The following is a 15,030-nucleotide window of genomic DNA, read 5'->3' as shown; positions in this document are numbered from 1 at the left end:
TGCTTCCAGCGAAGAGAAGTATCGAGCGAAAGAAGTATATAAGGAATGTAAGAAAAAAGTAAGAGTTGGAGTGAAAGAACGAAAGAAACGCCTGGAAGAGGAAGAAGGAATGAAAATGACAAACCATTTCCAAGAAAACATTAAGTTGTTTTGGAAAGAAGTCAAAAGGTCCCGGAGTGGCCCAGAAAACGGAAGCATGAAAGTGATAAAATCAAAAGATGGAAAAATGTTGACGAATGAGGAAAAAATAAAAGAGAGATGGATGAATTATTTCGAGGAAGTCTTCGAAAGCGAAGTGAGTGACAGTGATTCCAGCGGTAAATCAGATATGAATGACGATGGAGTGAATGTTACCGAAATTAGCATGGATGAGATAGAAAGTTCGATTAAATGTATGCAGAATGGTAAGGCTGTCGGGTTTGACAATATTGCTGCTGAATATTTTAAAGGAGGTAGCCGTATAATTCTCACATGGTTGTGCAATCTTTTTAACCAATGTTTAAAGGAAGGTTATACGCCTTTAGACTGGAGAAGGGCTGTGATAATGCCATTATACAAAGGTAAAGGGTCACGTATGGAATGTGGGAATCATAGGGCTATTAGCCTGCTAAGTTCAGTTGGCAAGCTGTATGGTAGAATTTTGATTGAAAGAGTAAGAAAGGAAACAAAAGATAAAATATGGGATGTGCAAGGTGCTTTTATGAGTGGAAGGGGGTGCATGGACCAGATCTTCTCATTGCGTATGCTCACTGAGAAGTTTCTGGCAAAAAACCAGAAACTTTTCTGTGCCTTTGTAGATCTACAAAAAGCATACGACCGAGTCGACAGGAAAAAGCTATGGAAGGTGTTGTCCAAGTATGGAGTGAATACATATCTGACTCAGGCAATCGCGTCTCTGTATGAGGGAAGCGTTGCATGTGTTAGGGTAAACGGTGGTTTTACGGGGTGGTTTGATATCACAAAAGGTGTTAAACAAGGCTGCGTAATGTCACCGTGGTTATTCAATCTATACATGGATAATTGTATGCAAGAATTGAAAGAGGTGGGATTGGGCGCGAATTTGAATAATTTGAAAGTATGTTGCCTGTTGTATGCTGATGATGCGGTGCTGATTGCTAATAGTATAGAAGATCTACAGTCTCTCGTGTCTAGGATGAACGAAGTATGCATGAAGAATGAGTTAATGATGAATGTAAGTAAGTCTAAAGTAATGGTGTTTGAAAGAGAGAGTACGAAAACAGTGTGCAATATAATTGTGAATGAGGAATACTTGGAGCAGGTGGATGAGTTTGTGTATTTAGGAAGTATGTTTACGAGAGATGGGAAGGCTGACAGAGATATTGAAAGAAGGGTAAATGCAGGTAATTCCGTTAATGGAGGACTGAACGCCGTTGGCGCTAACAAAAAACTGTCCAAAGAAGCGAAGTTAGCAGTCCACAACGGAGTGCTGGTACCTACCTTGATGTATGGAAGTGAGGCATGGAACTGGCAAAGAAAGGATGAAAGTAGATTGAATGCTGTTGAAATGAGATCCCTGAGGCGTATGTGTGGTAAAACCATGTTTGATCGTGTGAGGAATGTGGAGATCCGCAAAGAGTGCAAGGCTGATGTAAGCGTAATGAGTAAGATTAAGAAAGGGACGCTTAGATGGTTTGGGCATGTAGAGCGAATGAGCGAAGATAGGAGTGTAAGGAGGATATATGATGCAAATGCGAATGGTAGCAGAAGTCGGGGACGCCCGAGGAAGACATGGCACGATCAAGTGAATCAGATACTAGAGTCGGGCCATGTCAAGAGTCAGAATAATAGAAGAGTATGTATGAGACGATGTATGAATGTGAATGAGGCAAGAAGTGTGTGCCAAGACCGAGTTGTTTGGCGGTCCGTCCTCTCTGCCTACCCCTGCGGGGAAACGGCGTGATGGTTAGTTAGTTAGTTAGTTAGACAAGAAATATAGTATAAACTCCTGACTGAATTTCTCAGCGAACCTAACCTTGTTTATTAATGTTCCGATGCACTCCTGGCACTAGGACAATGGCCGCCTCACATTTCATCACCAATAGAAGAAACTATGTAAGCTTGACCTTTCTACCCCCCTATTCATGTGCTTTCGTAAACTCTGCCGATTTCGTAACTTAAATTCAGAGAAAAAGATCATAATTAGATAGGATTATACTATGTACCCGTAATGTTTACCATGTCACATATGTATAAGAATGTATTCTTTGTGTTGACTCTTTTGTATGTTGTAACATAGCCCTTGCCATAATATAACGTTAAAACCTAACTCTCTTGTCATTACTAAACCCCTGTCTGGCTCCGAATGATGTAGCAGAAGATGATAGCTGAAACCACGCTTTGAGTGAGAGTCGACATCGTGCCTTTGTAAGAGCCAGTCCGAGGTAATGTCGATCGACTTGTATTCTAAATCCTACATCACTGGTTATATTGCTCTGGCTTCCAACGTAGGATAGCCCTTTCAATACAAATTTTTGATTTATACCCTTAATTTGTGGGTATTTACGTAGTATCCAAAAAAAAAAACAAATAACTATGGACATATTTTGTTCTGTCCGCAGCAATTATCGACCAGGCATTTTTTTTTTTTGGATGATAAGAGTTATATTGGTGGAACTAGATAGGTTATAAAAATAATACATTTTTATTTGTTTGATTCATTTTAATTCTTATAAAATGGTAGCAATTACAATTGTCTTACCACATAAAACTTTATTTAGAATTACACATAATGTCCAAAGAGTACAAAACAGAAGGGTACAGGGGTAAAACCACTTAACAGCAATTTTTTCGAAAATTAAGTAGTGTTGCCATCTAGTAGCTTTCAAGGAGTACTATCACCAGTATCACTGTAGAACTATTTTTAAGCTTTTTTGTTATTTGTTTTTAATAACAAAAATACTTTTGGCCGTGAAAATATTAATTTTTTTTGAAAGCTGTAGAAAATGCAACAAAACCTTTCGCACTGGAAAACTTCCAAATTAATTTTTGCCAAAATTTAATTTAGTGTTTAAAGTGGTTTACCCCTGAACCATCTACGCATTAGAACACAATAACATTACAGAGGGTAAATGATACAAACAGAGCGATTATTTCCTTTTGTGTATCAGCACTGGAAATTTCACTTTTCTTAATCAATCACATTAAATTGAGTATTTAAATTAAAATTGAAAAACACAACAACAAAGCCAACATGTTTGTAGTTTTTTCTCTATATATGTATGTATTCTATAAATACATCATAAAAGTAGTAAAACAATATAAAATACATATAAGAACTGAGCTACGTTCTTTTGTAGTTACTATTTGTTCAGGAGGAAAATATCTTATGTTTATCTTTGTGAAAACCATTTATGAGTTTGCAAGCAAAACTAAAAGCAAAAAGGGTCAAAAAGTAAAATCAGAAATTGACAAGTGGACAAATGCCACCTATTTTATAGAATGAATAATATTAATGTTAATAAAGTTTCTCGCTAGTTTGTCAATTATTTGCCCAGTGCACTGTAAAGATAACTTTGCCGATGTTTATCACCGTATATATAAACATCATTATTTTATCACATAAATTCAAATCAAGTATTTATTTTTTAATACAGTGAAAGTTGAACACAAAACCCATTTTGTAGCTAAGAAGAAGTCACATAAGAGATGCATATTACCAGTGCAAAAGATGTTTCTAGCTTGCATGCAGCCCACGATGAATGTCAAATATGAAACTGACGTGGTGTGAACTCTGTGAAGTCTGATATCAAGTGTCTTACGGTGAAATCCTAAAGATGGAATCGACCATACACAGATCCAACACACTGTAGAGAGAGACACAAGAATGTATGTTAACAATCTCCCATTACCCTTTTGTAAGAAAGAAACGACCTAGAAGGAACATCTTCTCCGAACGAACTTAATCCATTACATTCATTATTTATCCGAGAAATTTCTACGAGACCCCTCGATCACAAGGACAAGTATTCAAATATCTAGGCTACTACCGCCATACATCTGCACGGAAGTTCATACAGAACATTAGCATGTTGGATACTTGTGTAGCCTTGTAAAAGAATTCTGATTTTATCACGGGCACTGCCATTCCGATTCTTGGAAAGATAAATAAATAGGTGAAAATACATAATAACAAAAATCTAGGAACCGAGAAAAGTGCAAACTTGAAGCGTTTCGAAATGGGAGGCAATAATTGTTCTCTTTGAAGCGACGTTGTCTTATTCTGTATTTATATTGTATTGTTGACTTATGCAAAATATTCACATGACAACAGTCTTAAACATGCTACTCGTCAATAAATATAATTTAAAGCCAGCCGTCCACTTTTCAATTAGTCCAATCTTACAAAATGTTTATTTAATATTTTGATATTCAAATTGTTAATCAGCTGAAAACCCACAAAATGTTTATTAAATATTTAGATAATCGAATTGCTAATCGGACGCACCCTAATAATTATTATAATTGTAGCATAATTAATAATTCCAATAAAGTAATATAAATACATATTACCAAATCACAACTGAGAAGGAAAAATTCAACAAGCACAAACATTATTATCAACAAAATATTATTAAAACTATGAGGAAAAAAATTTACAAAAAGTGCCATATTTGCACAATAATTACTCAAGCTTAAAAATTACATAAATATATTGTGTACCTTTAACATAAATAAGTACTTAGTAAAATACAATAGTCCGAATGACTAGTCTAGTCGTAACATAAATTTGCAGATAAAATAGGAACAGATGGCCTTATTCAGAATTTGTATTACATAACAAGTTTAATGGAGGTATTCTCTCTAGAACAAATACAGAAATTTAAGTTGTACCGATGAGGTTGTAAAAAATAACAAGCCAGTTCGACTCGCACTTCAAATGTGCTTAGTGTCTGTGCAAAGTACGGCAGCAAAATTGTTTTTCAGGCTTTTCTGAGAAAGCACTAAATAGCACCTGAAAAAGTCTAGATTCTCAGTGGGGTTTTAATTACTTCATTTACGAATAAAATGTAAATACAGTAGAACCCCGACAATGAAACAAAACGTGTAATTCAAAATTTTTGTTTGTGTAATTCAAAAAATAAGATTTTGGCAAAAATAAATCATTACTTAAATCTGAATCGATTTACAACGTCATACAACACATTGCAGTAGGAAATGTACGCAAAAATATGACATATTTTTTCGAATTTACATCAAATATCTGGATTTCAAAGCCCAGTTGCGACAGTAAACGACCTCGAAATTTCGATTTATGCGGAACTTTGTCGAACTTTTAATAAATTTACTTCAAATATCGGAATTTAAAGGGCGGCAGCACCGGAAATCGGCTTCAAAAATATGCATCGATGTGCTTCATGTAACTCTAAGGACTCTAAGGACGGTGTAACTCTCGACAATTAAATTATAACTGTTATGTCAATACGCATTGGGTTTCACATCAGCCGTTATATTTCGTTTTGTGTATTAACGAATGGTATTTTATGAGAACTGTGTATGTAACTGTTTCTTTACATTTATTTGTTAACTTTTAGATTTTGTATTGATTGCAAAGGCAAAGTTATATTAAATATAAAACAAGGTTGTGATCGTAATTATTATGAGAGTTACCTATTTTTAATAAGATTTTTTTTATAACCTTAAGATTTTTTTAAAATTTCTGTTAGTGTTTTTTTATCGTTTACATAGTTATATGTCACAATGAATATGAAATTTGTTTTAGAGTAAGACTGATTTTTCTACGGGTGTAACGATGAAATTCTATACTGAATAATGAAGAAATTTCCGATAATACCGTATTACAAAGTACATAATCCTCAGTTTTCTTACTTACGTAGTGACATTTTATTTCCGCGGATTGACCTTTTCAAAGTTACCTGCCAATAACTTTGTGTTAAATAGTATTTTAAGTCATATTACGCAATCAATGTTTATTTGTAAAATCTATTGTATGTAACTACTATTAAAAAAATCTGAATGTTTAGTCACCCTATTGTATGCAGATAATGTGCACTATGTTAGTGTGTGGCGTGTGCGAGGAAATATTTCAAAAAACAATAACAATTTTACAAATTAATAATATTTTTTTTTCCTAATTTTATGAATTGTTTTATGGTAGGGTCACGAATGTTCAAATTTACACCGTTCAAGGACAGTAAACAATGTTTCGTGCCGACCAAGTTTCACAGTGTATAACTCACTTTTTACTCACACTTATTTTGATAATGAGACAGATCATTACTATTTTTCCAGTGGCAAAAACAGACCATTCGGATCAGATCTAATGCTATGAATACATACGCGATCCGAACGCGTGATGAACCTAAGCGGCGCGAAATGCATCTTAGGTTCTTGCTTCGTTCCTTTCCCGTAATTCGTGGCACCGCTCGCGTTTCGGTTCGCAAAAGTATCCATCAGGTTTCAACCTTTTTCACATCGCTGGCCACTGAAGAAATAAATTGACAGAAGTGTGATTTCTTCCGAAACTATACTTTAACAGATGTCGCTAATTAACAAAAGGCAATGAAATTGATTAACTGCTTAACAAAAGAATTTCGATATTTAAAATTATTTATAAATTATTTATAAATTTCACCAGAAGTAAAACGGCAATTACACCTGTCACATGAGTAACTCGTTTGTTACTCGGCCGAGCAACTTATTGGAGAGTAGAGGTGATCCCACGTAGAAGAGACAGTGGGCGAGTCAGTTCATTGAGATTAGTTTAAAGTGCTTTAATATTTCGCGTTTCGGTTTCGCGATGGAGGAAAACGAAAATTGAGAGAGTTTTACAACAACAAACGTCAAACATTTTTCTTTCATTGACTGACTCGGCCGATCGGACTGTCCCTTGTGGAGAGCGAGTAAAGTGTCGAGTTAAGTTTGCAGATGGAGGGGGTACTTACTGGACCATTGGGCCATCCACTGTCTCTCCAGAATCACTCGCCCGCTACTAGGCCGAGTACTGACTGCACTGATCACATCAGCCGAATACTCGCCGGAATGCGCTGTCTCGGACGAGCACTCGGCAGGTATAATTCAGGCATAAGGAAAAATTGAACTTGAGTTTATCTGTTCAGTGGTTACACCAGACTTGTGTTTAGACTTGAGCGATGTCCTGCTCGTCGCGATGTGCGGCAAGAAGGGCGGCGGCACGCGCCACGTCCCAGCCGCAGCCGTCCAACGCGGCGGCGCACGCCAGCAGGCTCGGTACTTCGTGACTGCGGCCCAGGCTACGCAGGCGCACAAGCTTTATAGCTCGGTGCACGTCCCATGAAGCAAACTCCAAAGTCAAAAGACACGTCTCTGGTGTTACCTGCAATTAGGAACTATCAATATAATATGCAAATTTGTGGCTTAAAAATGTAATAAAATAAAACATTACACTTTATTGGTTTGCACACTTTTCCAACTAGTACATGTTTTAAATATTTACCAAAAAAGGGTATCTTAAAATGGGGTGGCTTCGATCAATCTGAAACTAATTAACTCTTTTATAAAACATTTATGCAAGAAAATATTTATTGCACACTTATAGCCACTGGAGCGCCAAGACATTTATAGATTTACATGTTTGGTTTTGGATTCACCCATTCAAAAAGTCAATGCCGTATACATATATATATATATATATATTAAAACATCACATACAATACAATTATACAATCCTCTGCCTCCCACAGGACTTGTGATCAGTGAACTCAAACAAGTCTTCCTCTTACACTCGGTCTGGTGAACCTATTGGATTCAGAACCAGCAGCAGTGTGATAACATACCTGATGATTCAAAACTTTGCACATTATTCTGACTTCATCGGACTCTGTTCCCCTTTGCCTCCCACAGGGCTTGTGATCAGCAAACTCCAACAAGTCCTCTACTGATACTCGGTCTGGTGAACCTATTGGATTCAGAACCAACAGCAGTGTGATAACATACCTGATGATTCAAAACTTTGCACATTATTCTGACTTCATCGGACTCTGTTCCCCTTTGCCTCCCACAGGGCTTGTGATCAGCAAACTCCAACAAGTCCTCTACTGATACTCGGTCTGGTGAACCTAAAAGAAATTATTCATTTTTATTCTATGATAACATATTACGTAACTAACATTATAAATATTTTAATAATTTTTACCTTTGGCAAACATGCATGGCTCCAGTTCATCAATATTGTCTCCGAGGCTGCGTCTCTGCCAATTAGCATCACTTTGCTTGGATACAGGTGGCAGATCATCAATGTTATCTCCGAGACTTCGTCTTTGCCAATTAGTATCACTTTGCTTGGAAGCAGCTGGCAATGCCTGATCATCATAATCTCCCAGACGTACTTGCTGCCTATTTACATCTCTCAGTTTGGGAACAGGCGCCAATGCCTGATCACCATTTTCTCCTCCGAGACCGTGTCTCTGACTGTTTGCATCACTTTCATTGCAAACAGCTGGCATTGCCAGATCATTCAAAGAATTCGCCTCTAAGCTGGCTATCGACAGAGTTTCCTCTAATCCACTTTGATTTTCTAAGTTACCTTCTTCTATTTCCTCAGGAACATTTTCTATCGAGTCTTCTTTTGGTTTAACCATATCTAGATTTTGTAAATCAGTCTTTATTTTCTTGAAAAGTGCATTTCTGGCCAACTCACTGGGTGGTTGAGAAGAAAAGTTAACATTTCTTTTGGTCAAGTTTTGATCACTAAAAGGATTAGTAGCCATGTTACAAGAATCTTCAATTTGTGTAGCAAAGGGATTCAAACAAACATTCGGCCCATCTATATATTCCATATTGTCTAAGTTGGTCATTTTATATAAATAAGCGGCAACCTCTGCAGTTTCACCATCAGTTTGGTTAGACTCATTTCTATTTGAAGCACAGCTAATGGATGTGTTTGATTCGTCTGTATTCTTGGAGGCAGAGGCAGAGGCATTCAGTTCAAACTCATCATGGATTGCTGCGCCATCGCAACAATCTATAGGAGCAAAATTATTTTCTAATTGGGCTTCAAATGTCAATGAATGAGTGTCAAACGAGTCTTGGCTAGTGAATGGAAATTTTGTGAAAACATTTTGGTAGTGACCTACGTTGGAATTTTCATATGGCGTACTGAAATTATTAGCGGATATTGCCATGGATTCAATGCAGGGAGTCCGAGAGCGCGGATCTGTGTTTCTGTCTTTGATATTGGAGTTACTTTGGGGACTCTTCTCAAAGGAAGTCATTACACAGTGTTCTGCCAATGGCTGGTGGTTCAAGCGGTTTAGAGTTCTTTGCAAATTAGAATCTTGAATTATCAGAGGGTATTTTCTTGTGTGACGTTTTCTAGAACTTTGCGATATGACAGTGCGGTCTCTCGGGGGAAGGGGGAGGGCATTCCCTGTCTCTTGCACCTGCAACACACACATTATACAAACATTAATCAACCACCATATCACGGGCATGTGCCTGGTTTGGTGGTCTTAACACACCCAAAAATTGTAAAAAAAAACACTGAATAAAGAAAAATTAAAAAAAAAAAATTACACTTTGTACTAACAAACTGACTTTTAAAATTACTTTTCATTTTCATTAAGGACAGGTTGTTTAGCAGAATTTGAACATTACATTAAATTTCAAAGTTAATTTTCAAGTTCCGTAAAGGTTCTATTCAACCGTTAAGGTTATTATACATGTGTGAAACAACTGGCCAATGATGAAATAATAACAGAACTTGAATTTGAAATTTGATGAATTGTTCAAAATTTGTGAACCAATCCGTTCCTTAGTGTATATGTTATCATGTAGCGCACATTGAATGAAGTATTCAAAATACTTACCACTGTATCTGGACTCGGTTCTATCTTGTTAATCGTTAAGAGTTCTGACAAAACGGATGATGATTCAGCCGCTTTAGGAGATCCCAAACTGAAAAGGATTTACTTAATGCATAAATATTCAAATTAACATAAAGTCCACAAAATTACGTTTGTCTGCCTCTAAATTAGACCCAAGAACGTTCCCTAATTCATAGGATATCAGCAACTGAACAACTACCGACAATACTTTAGTTTGATGTGATGATAACAATACCTGTGGTCATGCTTGGAGTCCATAGCGTCCATAACAGCGGAGCCGCTGCCCTGTTTCTGGCGGATGTTGATGAGAGTGTTGACCAGGCGCGCCGGCTGCTCCACCAGACTCTCGTACGCCAGCTTGCCCTCCTCTGTCAGGCTAGACTACGAGTCGGGAGAGGGAGTGAAGGAAGGTGAAGGAAAATTTAACAAAAAATAACATAAACAAATCAAAATTTTAAACCATAATAAGAATACTACATAATGGAAAAAAAATGTAAAGTCATGCAGCATGCTAAAAATACACTAAATCATAATGTTTATATGCCTATGTAAAATATTATATATATAATAAATAATAATTTGTATTGCAGTTGCTTTTGTGCAGGAGAAAAATAGTGTTATTACGTTTATAATGTAGGATATTCGTCACCGATTGTAGATAATTAAAAAGCATGTTTTTATATAGTTAATGATTTATTATAAATATGACTAGTACATAATAAATAAGTAATGTTTCACGTCAAGTCAATTTATGTAATAATACGGTGCGAATCAGCATGAATGCATGTTTGATTGATTTGCAATTTATTTGAGTAACTGAGATAACCTTTGTGAGAAATGACAACATCGTAGTTCTCTTCGGGATCTATATTGTGCATAACATGACAACATTGTAGTTCTGATCAGGATCCATATTGTACATAACATGACAACATAGTAGTTCTGTTCGAGATCTATATTGAGCATAACATGACAACATCGTAGTTCTGATCAGGATCCATATTGTACATAACATGACAACATAGTAGTTCTGTTCGAGATCTATATTGAGCATAACATGACAACATTGTAGTTCTGATCGGGATCTATATCGTGCATAACATGACAACATTGTAGTTCTGATCGGGATCTATATTGTACATAACATGACGACATGCAACCAACCCACTACTTCTTTTATTAAGAACAATGTGAAGATTGCTCCAGCTGATGGAACAGCAAGATTATCTGAAACGTTGGCCATATGAGGAGAAAGCTCAACCAGCTTATTTTACTCCAAATATCAATTGCCTTAATCGGCTGATAGATTTACTACATTAAAGGGATTATAATATCATAGACATTTATTTAACACAAGGATTACGTCAATACAAATATTATTATTATGCTGTGAACGACCAACAGAGTTTAGTTCTGCTCAAGTTTAGTGAGCGACAGAAGGGAGTACAAGAAACAAACAAACTCGGACAACCTAATATGGCTGGACTGAGAGCCAGTTATTCTCCACAGTTGCCAATTGCCACACACTAGAGAGAATCAGGATACATAATGTCTTTGTGTATACATAACTTCTACATCAAAACATGTTAAATCCGAGGCGTATCCAGAAAGTAAGTGTACTGAATTTTTGTAGGTTACCGTAGTACATATGTAAGCTATTTTTCGACATAGTCGCCATTCCTCTCAATGCAGGTGGTGACGCGGGGTATCAACTTTTTGATGCCTTCCTCGAAGTAGTTTCCCGACAACCCCTTCGTCCACTTCTTCATCTCCTCCTTTACCTCCTCGTCGGTTGAAAACCTTTTTCCACCCATGTACAGCTTCAGGGAGGTAAAGAGATAATAATCTGAAGGTGCTAGGTCAGAGGAATACGCGGGGTGGTTCAGGACATCCCATTTAAACGAGGCAAGCAGTTCCTTCGTGGCGTTGGCCGTGTGTGGTCTGGCATTGTCCTGCAGTAGGCTGATTCCCTTTGTCAGCATGCCTATCCTTTTTTTTTGAATCGCCTTCCGCAATTTTTTTAGGGTCTCACAGTATCTTGCAGAGTTGATGGTCTCCCCTTGAGGCAGATATTCAATTAAAATGCCTTTTTAAACTCGCGATACCACTTTTACACACTCGTACGATTCATAGCTTTATCACCATATGCAGTTTTCACCTCATCATAAACCTCAAACGGAGGTTTTCCCTTCCAAACGAGATAACGGATGACGCCGCGTATTTCGCACTTGGCGGGAGATTGGATTGACATTTTTCACGAAAAGTGTTGTCGCGTCGACACTTCTCAACGTACTGACCTTGAACCGGTCACGTTGCAGAGGGGAAGAGTCAGGCTACCCGTAAGTGTAGCCAACATGTCGAAAATAAAATTCGTTCGGTCATGAGAGCCTCAGTACACTTACTTTCTGGATACGCCTCGTAATATCGCTCCCCACAACATGTCACTATAATTAAATACATTCTTAAAGGGTGAAATAATTATTTAACAATGTACTTAAATGTAACTGGCAATATTAGGCCAACTGATTATAATGTAAGATTAAGAATATAGGAAGTAAAGAACGGGTGATGATTAAAGTATCAGGATTCCTGTTAAAATATCACAATAGACACATGACTTGTGTACAAGTTTAAGTAATAAATCTAATTTTCCCAATCTTAATCCAAAGCTAATTATGTTTACAGTAACAGAATGAGAAGATATCATTTTAAATTTGGCTGCTAAAGAGAAGTAAGTTGGTGTAATACATAGTAATATGCAAATTGACATTGCTACAACAATAATATCACATTTACAGGACAAGAAGTGTTGACTATCTCATAGTATTTTCTGTATAAGCTTTGGCTCACAACGATTATTCCAGTCGACTCTAATGGCTCCTGGACTTGACAGATTTCTGAAGGTAACATTGTTGGAAGGGGCCAGCTTTTAGTGACCATGATCAATAGCAAATAATAAAACTGTTCAATGGAAGCAAGTCGCTCAACCAACTTTGTAGACCACCACAAAATCCACACAATATCATTTCATTATCAATAGCTAAGTAAAAATGAACTCTTCCTGAGTATACTTTTGATAAGACTGAATTAAGTGGACATAATTCACTTATTTGTCTCCTAAACATTTGGATAACTTACTCACTTCAATTTGAAGAATTCGATTTTAACATCTAACTTTAATTTTGAATGCCACACTCTGGATTAATAAGCCAAATGTTTCCACGATACAGCTCAACCACTCAAAAATAATCTTAAATAGATTCAGTCATCGTTTGACAATTTTCTAAATTAGTCAGTCGAATAAAAACATCACAGTGATTGATGAAAAACTTAAGAACTGATGGTAAAGTGGTTTGACATTGCATTTGCCTTTCATCGACTTACTCATGTACTCATGTAGTAACTCTATGTTAGTCAACATCAAAACTTAAAAAAACATACATTTTATAGACAATATTAATCTAATTAAAAAATGTTCATTATTCTCATACTAACTTCCATAATGTTCCTTTTCTTGAGAGGGGATTAATTTTATCATAAATACAAATGATAATACAAAGACGACTTATTTTAAATATTTAAATAGTTTGAGGTACAACAGTAGGTTTTAAAACATCATTACAATCGTTTCTTTCATTCTTTTTGAAATATTCTGTGTTTGTATATATGTAGTATTACTTTATGTTTGTGATTACTCTATGTTTGCTACACTCAAATGTAAATTGTTAACCTCGATATAGACTTAGTGAGAAAAAATATGATTTATGTGTAGTGTGATGCAATATATAAATAAATCAGATTCATTTGAAGCAAAGACGTTGAAGAAGGTGCGTGCGCTTAGTGCAATTGGTGCTCCTCCCACCCGTATTTCGTAAATACATACTATATTTGCTGTAGAGATGACCAAATGACCAAAAAAGTTTTTATCGGAATCGTAGTGACTTTTATATGCACTGGAAAAATCCCCTAAAAATTAAATATTCTTAAATTTTGAAGATGAACCGGAGGCAAATTGTCGCATTAGAAAATGTACTTTGGTAAATGCATACATCTCACTGTTATAACTTAGAGACCTCCATTAATAATACTATTTACTCCAATAAAATAATCAAACAATTATTTTGCAAAAAAAGCTCTCAAACTGTGTGTCTATCGAAATGTATATAACAGATGTTTACTGTTTTAATAGATATCCCCCTGTGATGTAGAAAGTAGATAATATGGTCCAAAATGCAGGACCACTCATGACAACAAAAATACCTTGTATCCTGTATAATACTAATTTTAGAGAGGTCCACACTTAAAAAAAAATAATTTGAATCCTCTTTCATTTAGCTGTTATAATACGAGAGGGTACGCAAAAGAAACCAAACTGATGTTGCGGGGACTTAGTTTTGTAGTATTGGGTTCTGCCGGTAGAACCGTGTCCCTTTCCCCAGTCAGTATGCCATGCTAGGCACTGCGCTGGAGAAGTCGACCTTTCGGCTGGTGTGAATTTTTTGGTGATGGTTGTTTTGTTTTTGAAATGTTAAAAACGGCCTACAAGGATGATGCATAGGGAAAACTGAAGAACAAATGTAGAACGAACTTTGAATGGATGACTCCTCTCACATCGAAAAAACAAATCAGCATTGTCTTGATCAAAGGTCCCCAAATTTTTGGTCCCTTTTTGGTGACCACGTACCGATTTTTTCTGTTTTGGGTAGACCCCATTGATGGTATGCCCCACAGACATAGGAATTAATAGACGAGAAGATAATGGCGAGGGGTAAAATCAACTGTTGAAGAACGAAGGGAGTGAAGCTGACTGTGATTCGTCAATAAATCAATCTGACAGTAAATAGGCATCTCGCATTATAATATCACCATTTACTTCTTAAAAGTAAAATCTGCTTTGGAATGAATAGACATTTTTACATGGGAGCGCAAATTACTCGCCACGTTATGAACAAATTTGCGAAGTCCAAATTCGGCAAAAAAATTCAGTTCATTTTCAGAGTCGAATATTTCGTTTAAGTATTTAGTTAAGACACTTTTATAAATGTTCATATTTTACTTTCCAGCAACCAACCAGCTTTGTGTTTCGCGTCCAGACGTTTCTCGATGTGATAGTAACAACTGATTCATATTATACGATGTGAATATGCTTAAAATAAAGTAAAATAATGCTTATATATGGAATGTAATA

At 36.3% G+C, this 15,030-nt stretch overlaps 1 protein-coding gene across 2 annotated transcripts in view; it reads right to left on the bottom strand.

Moving 5' to 3' along the window:
* Positions 1-2,674: 2,674 nt before the first annotated feature.
* The window catches only part of Ack-like (activated Cdc42 kinase-like), a 52,205-nt gene continuing 39,849 nt past the window's right edge, over positions 2,675-15,030 (bottom strand). The window contains exons 19-23 of one of the 2 annotated variants that reach the window (XM_089649868.1): positions 10,078-10,223; positions 9,825-9,912; positions 8,153-9,398; positions 7,954-8,075; positions 2,675-7,333 (exon numbers count right to left, since the gene is read on the bottom strand). In XM_089649868.1, the coding sequence (XP_089505994.1) occupies positions 7,118-7,333; positions 7,954-8,075; positions 8,153-9,398; positions 9,825-9,912; positions 10,078-10,223 (1,818 nt within the window). In that variant the 3' untranslated portion in view covers positions 2,675-7,117. Of the gene's footprint in view, positions 7,334-7,793; positions 8,076-8,152; positions 9,399-9,824; positions 9,913-10,077; positions 10,224-15,030 lie in introns of both variants that reach the window. The other variant, XR_016305185.1, reaches the window with a different exon arrangement.

This window comes from Hesperophylax consimilis, chromosome 31, assembly GCF_061612785.1.
Source record: "Hesperophylax consimilis isolate HC1 chromosome 31, BYU_Hcon_1.0, whole genome shotgun sequence".
Lineage (NCBI taxonomy): Eukaryota > Metazoa > Arthropoda > Insecta > Trichoptera > Limnephilidae > Hesperophylax > Hesperophylax consimilis.
The sequence above is the reverse complement of the archived record's forward strand: the minus strand, read 5'-3'. Positions and strand labels throughout refer to the sequence as shown.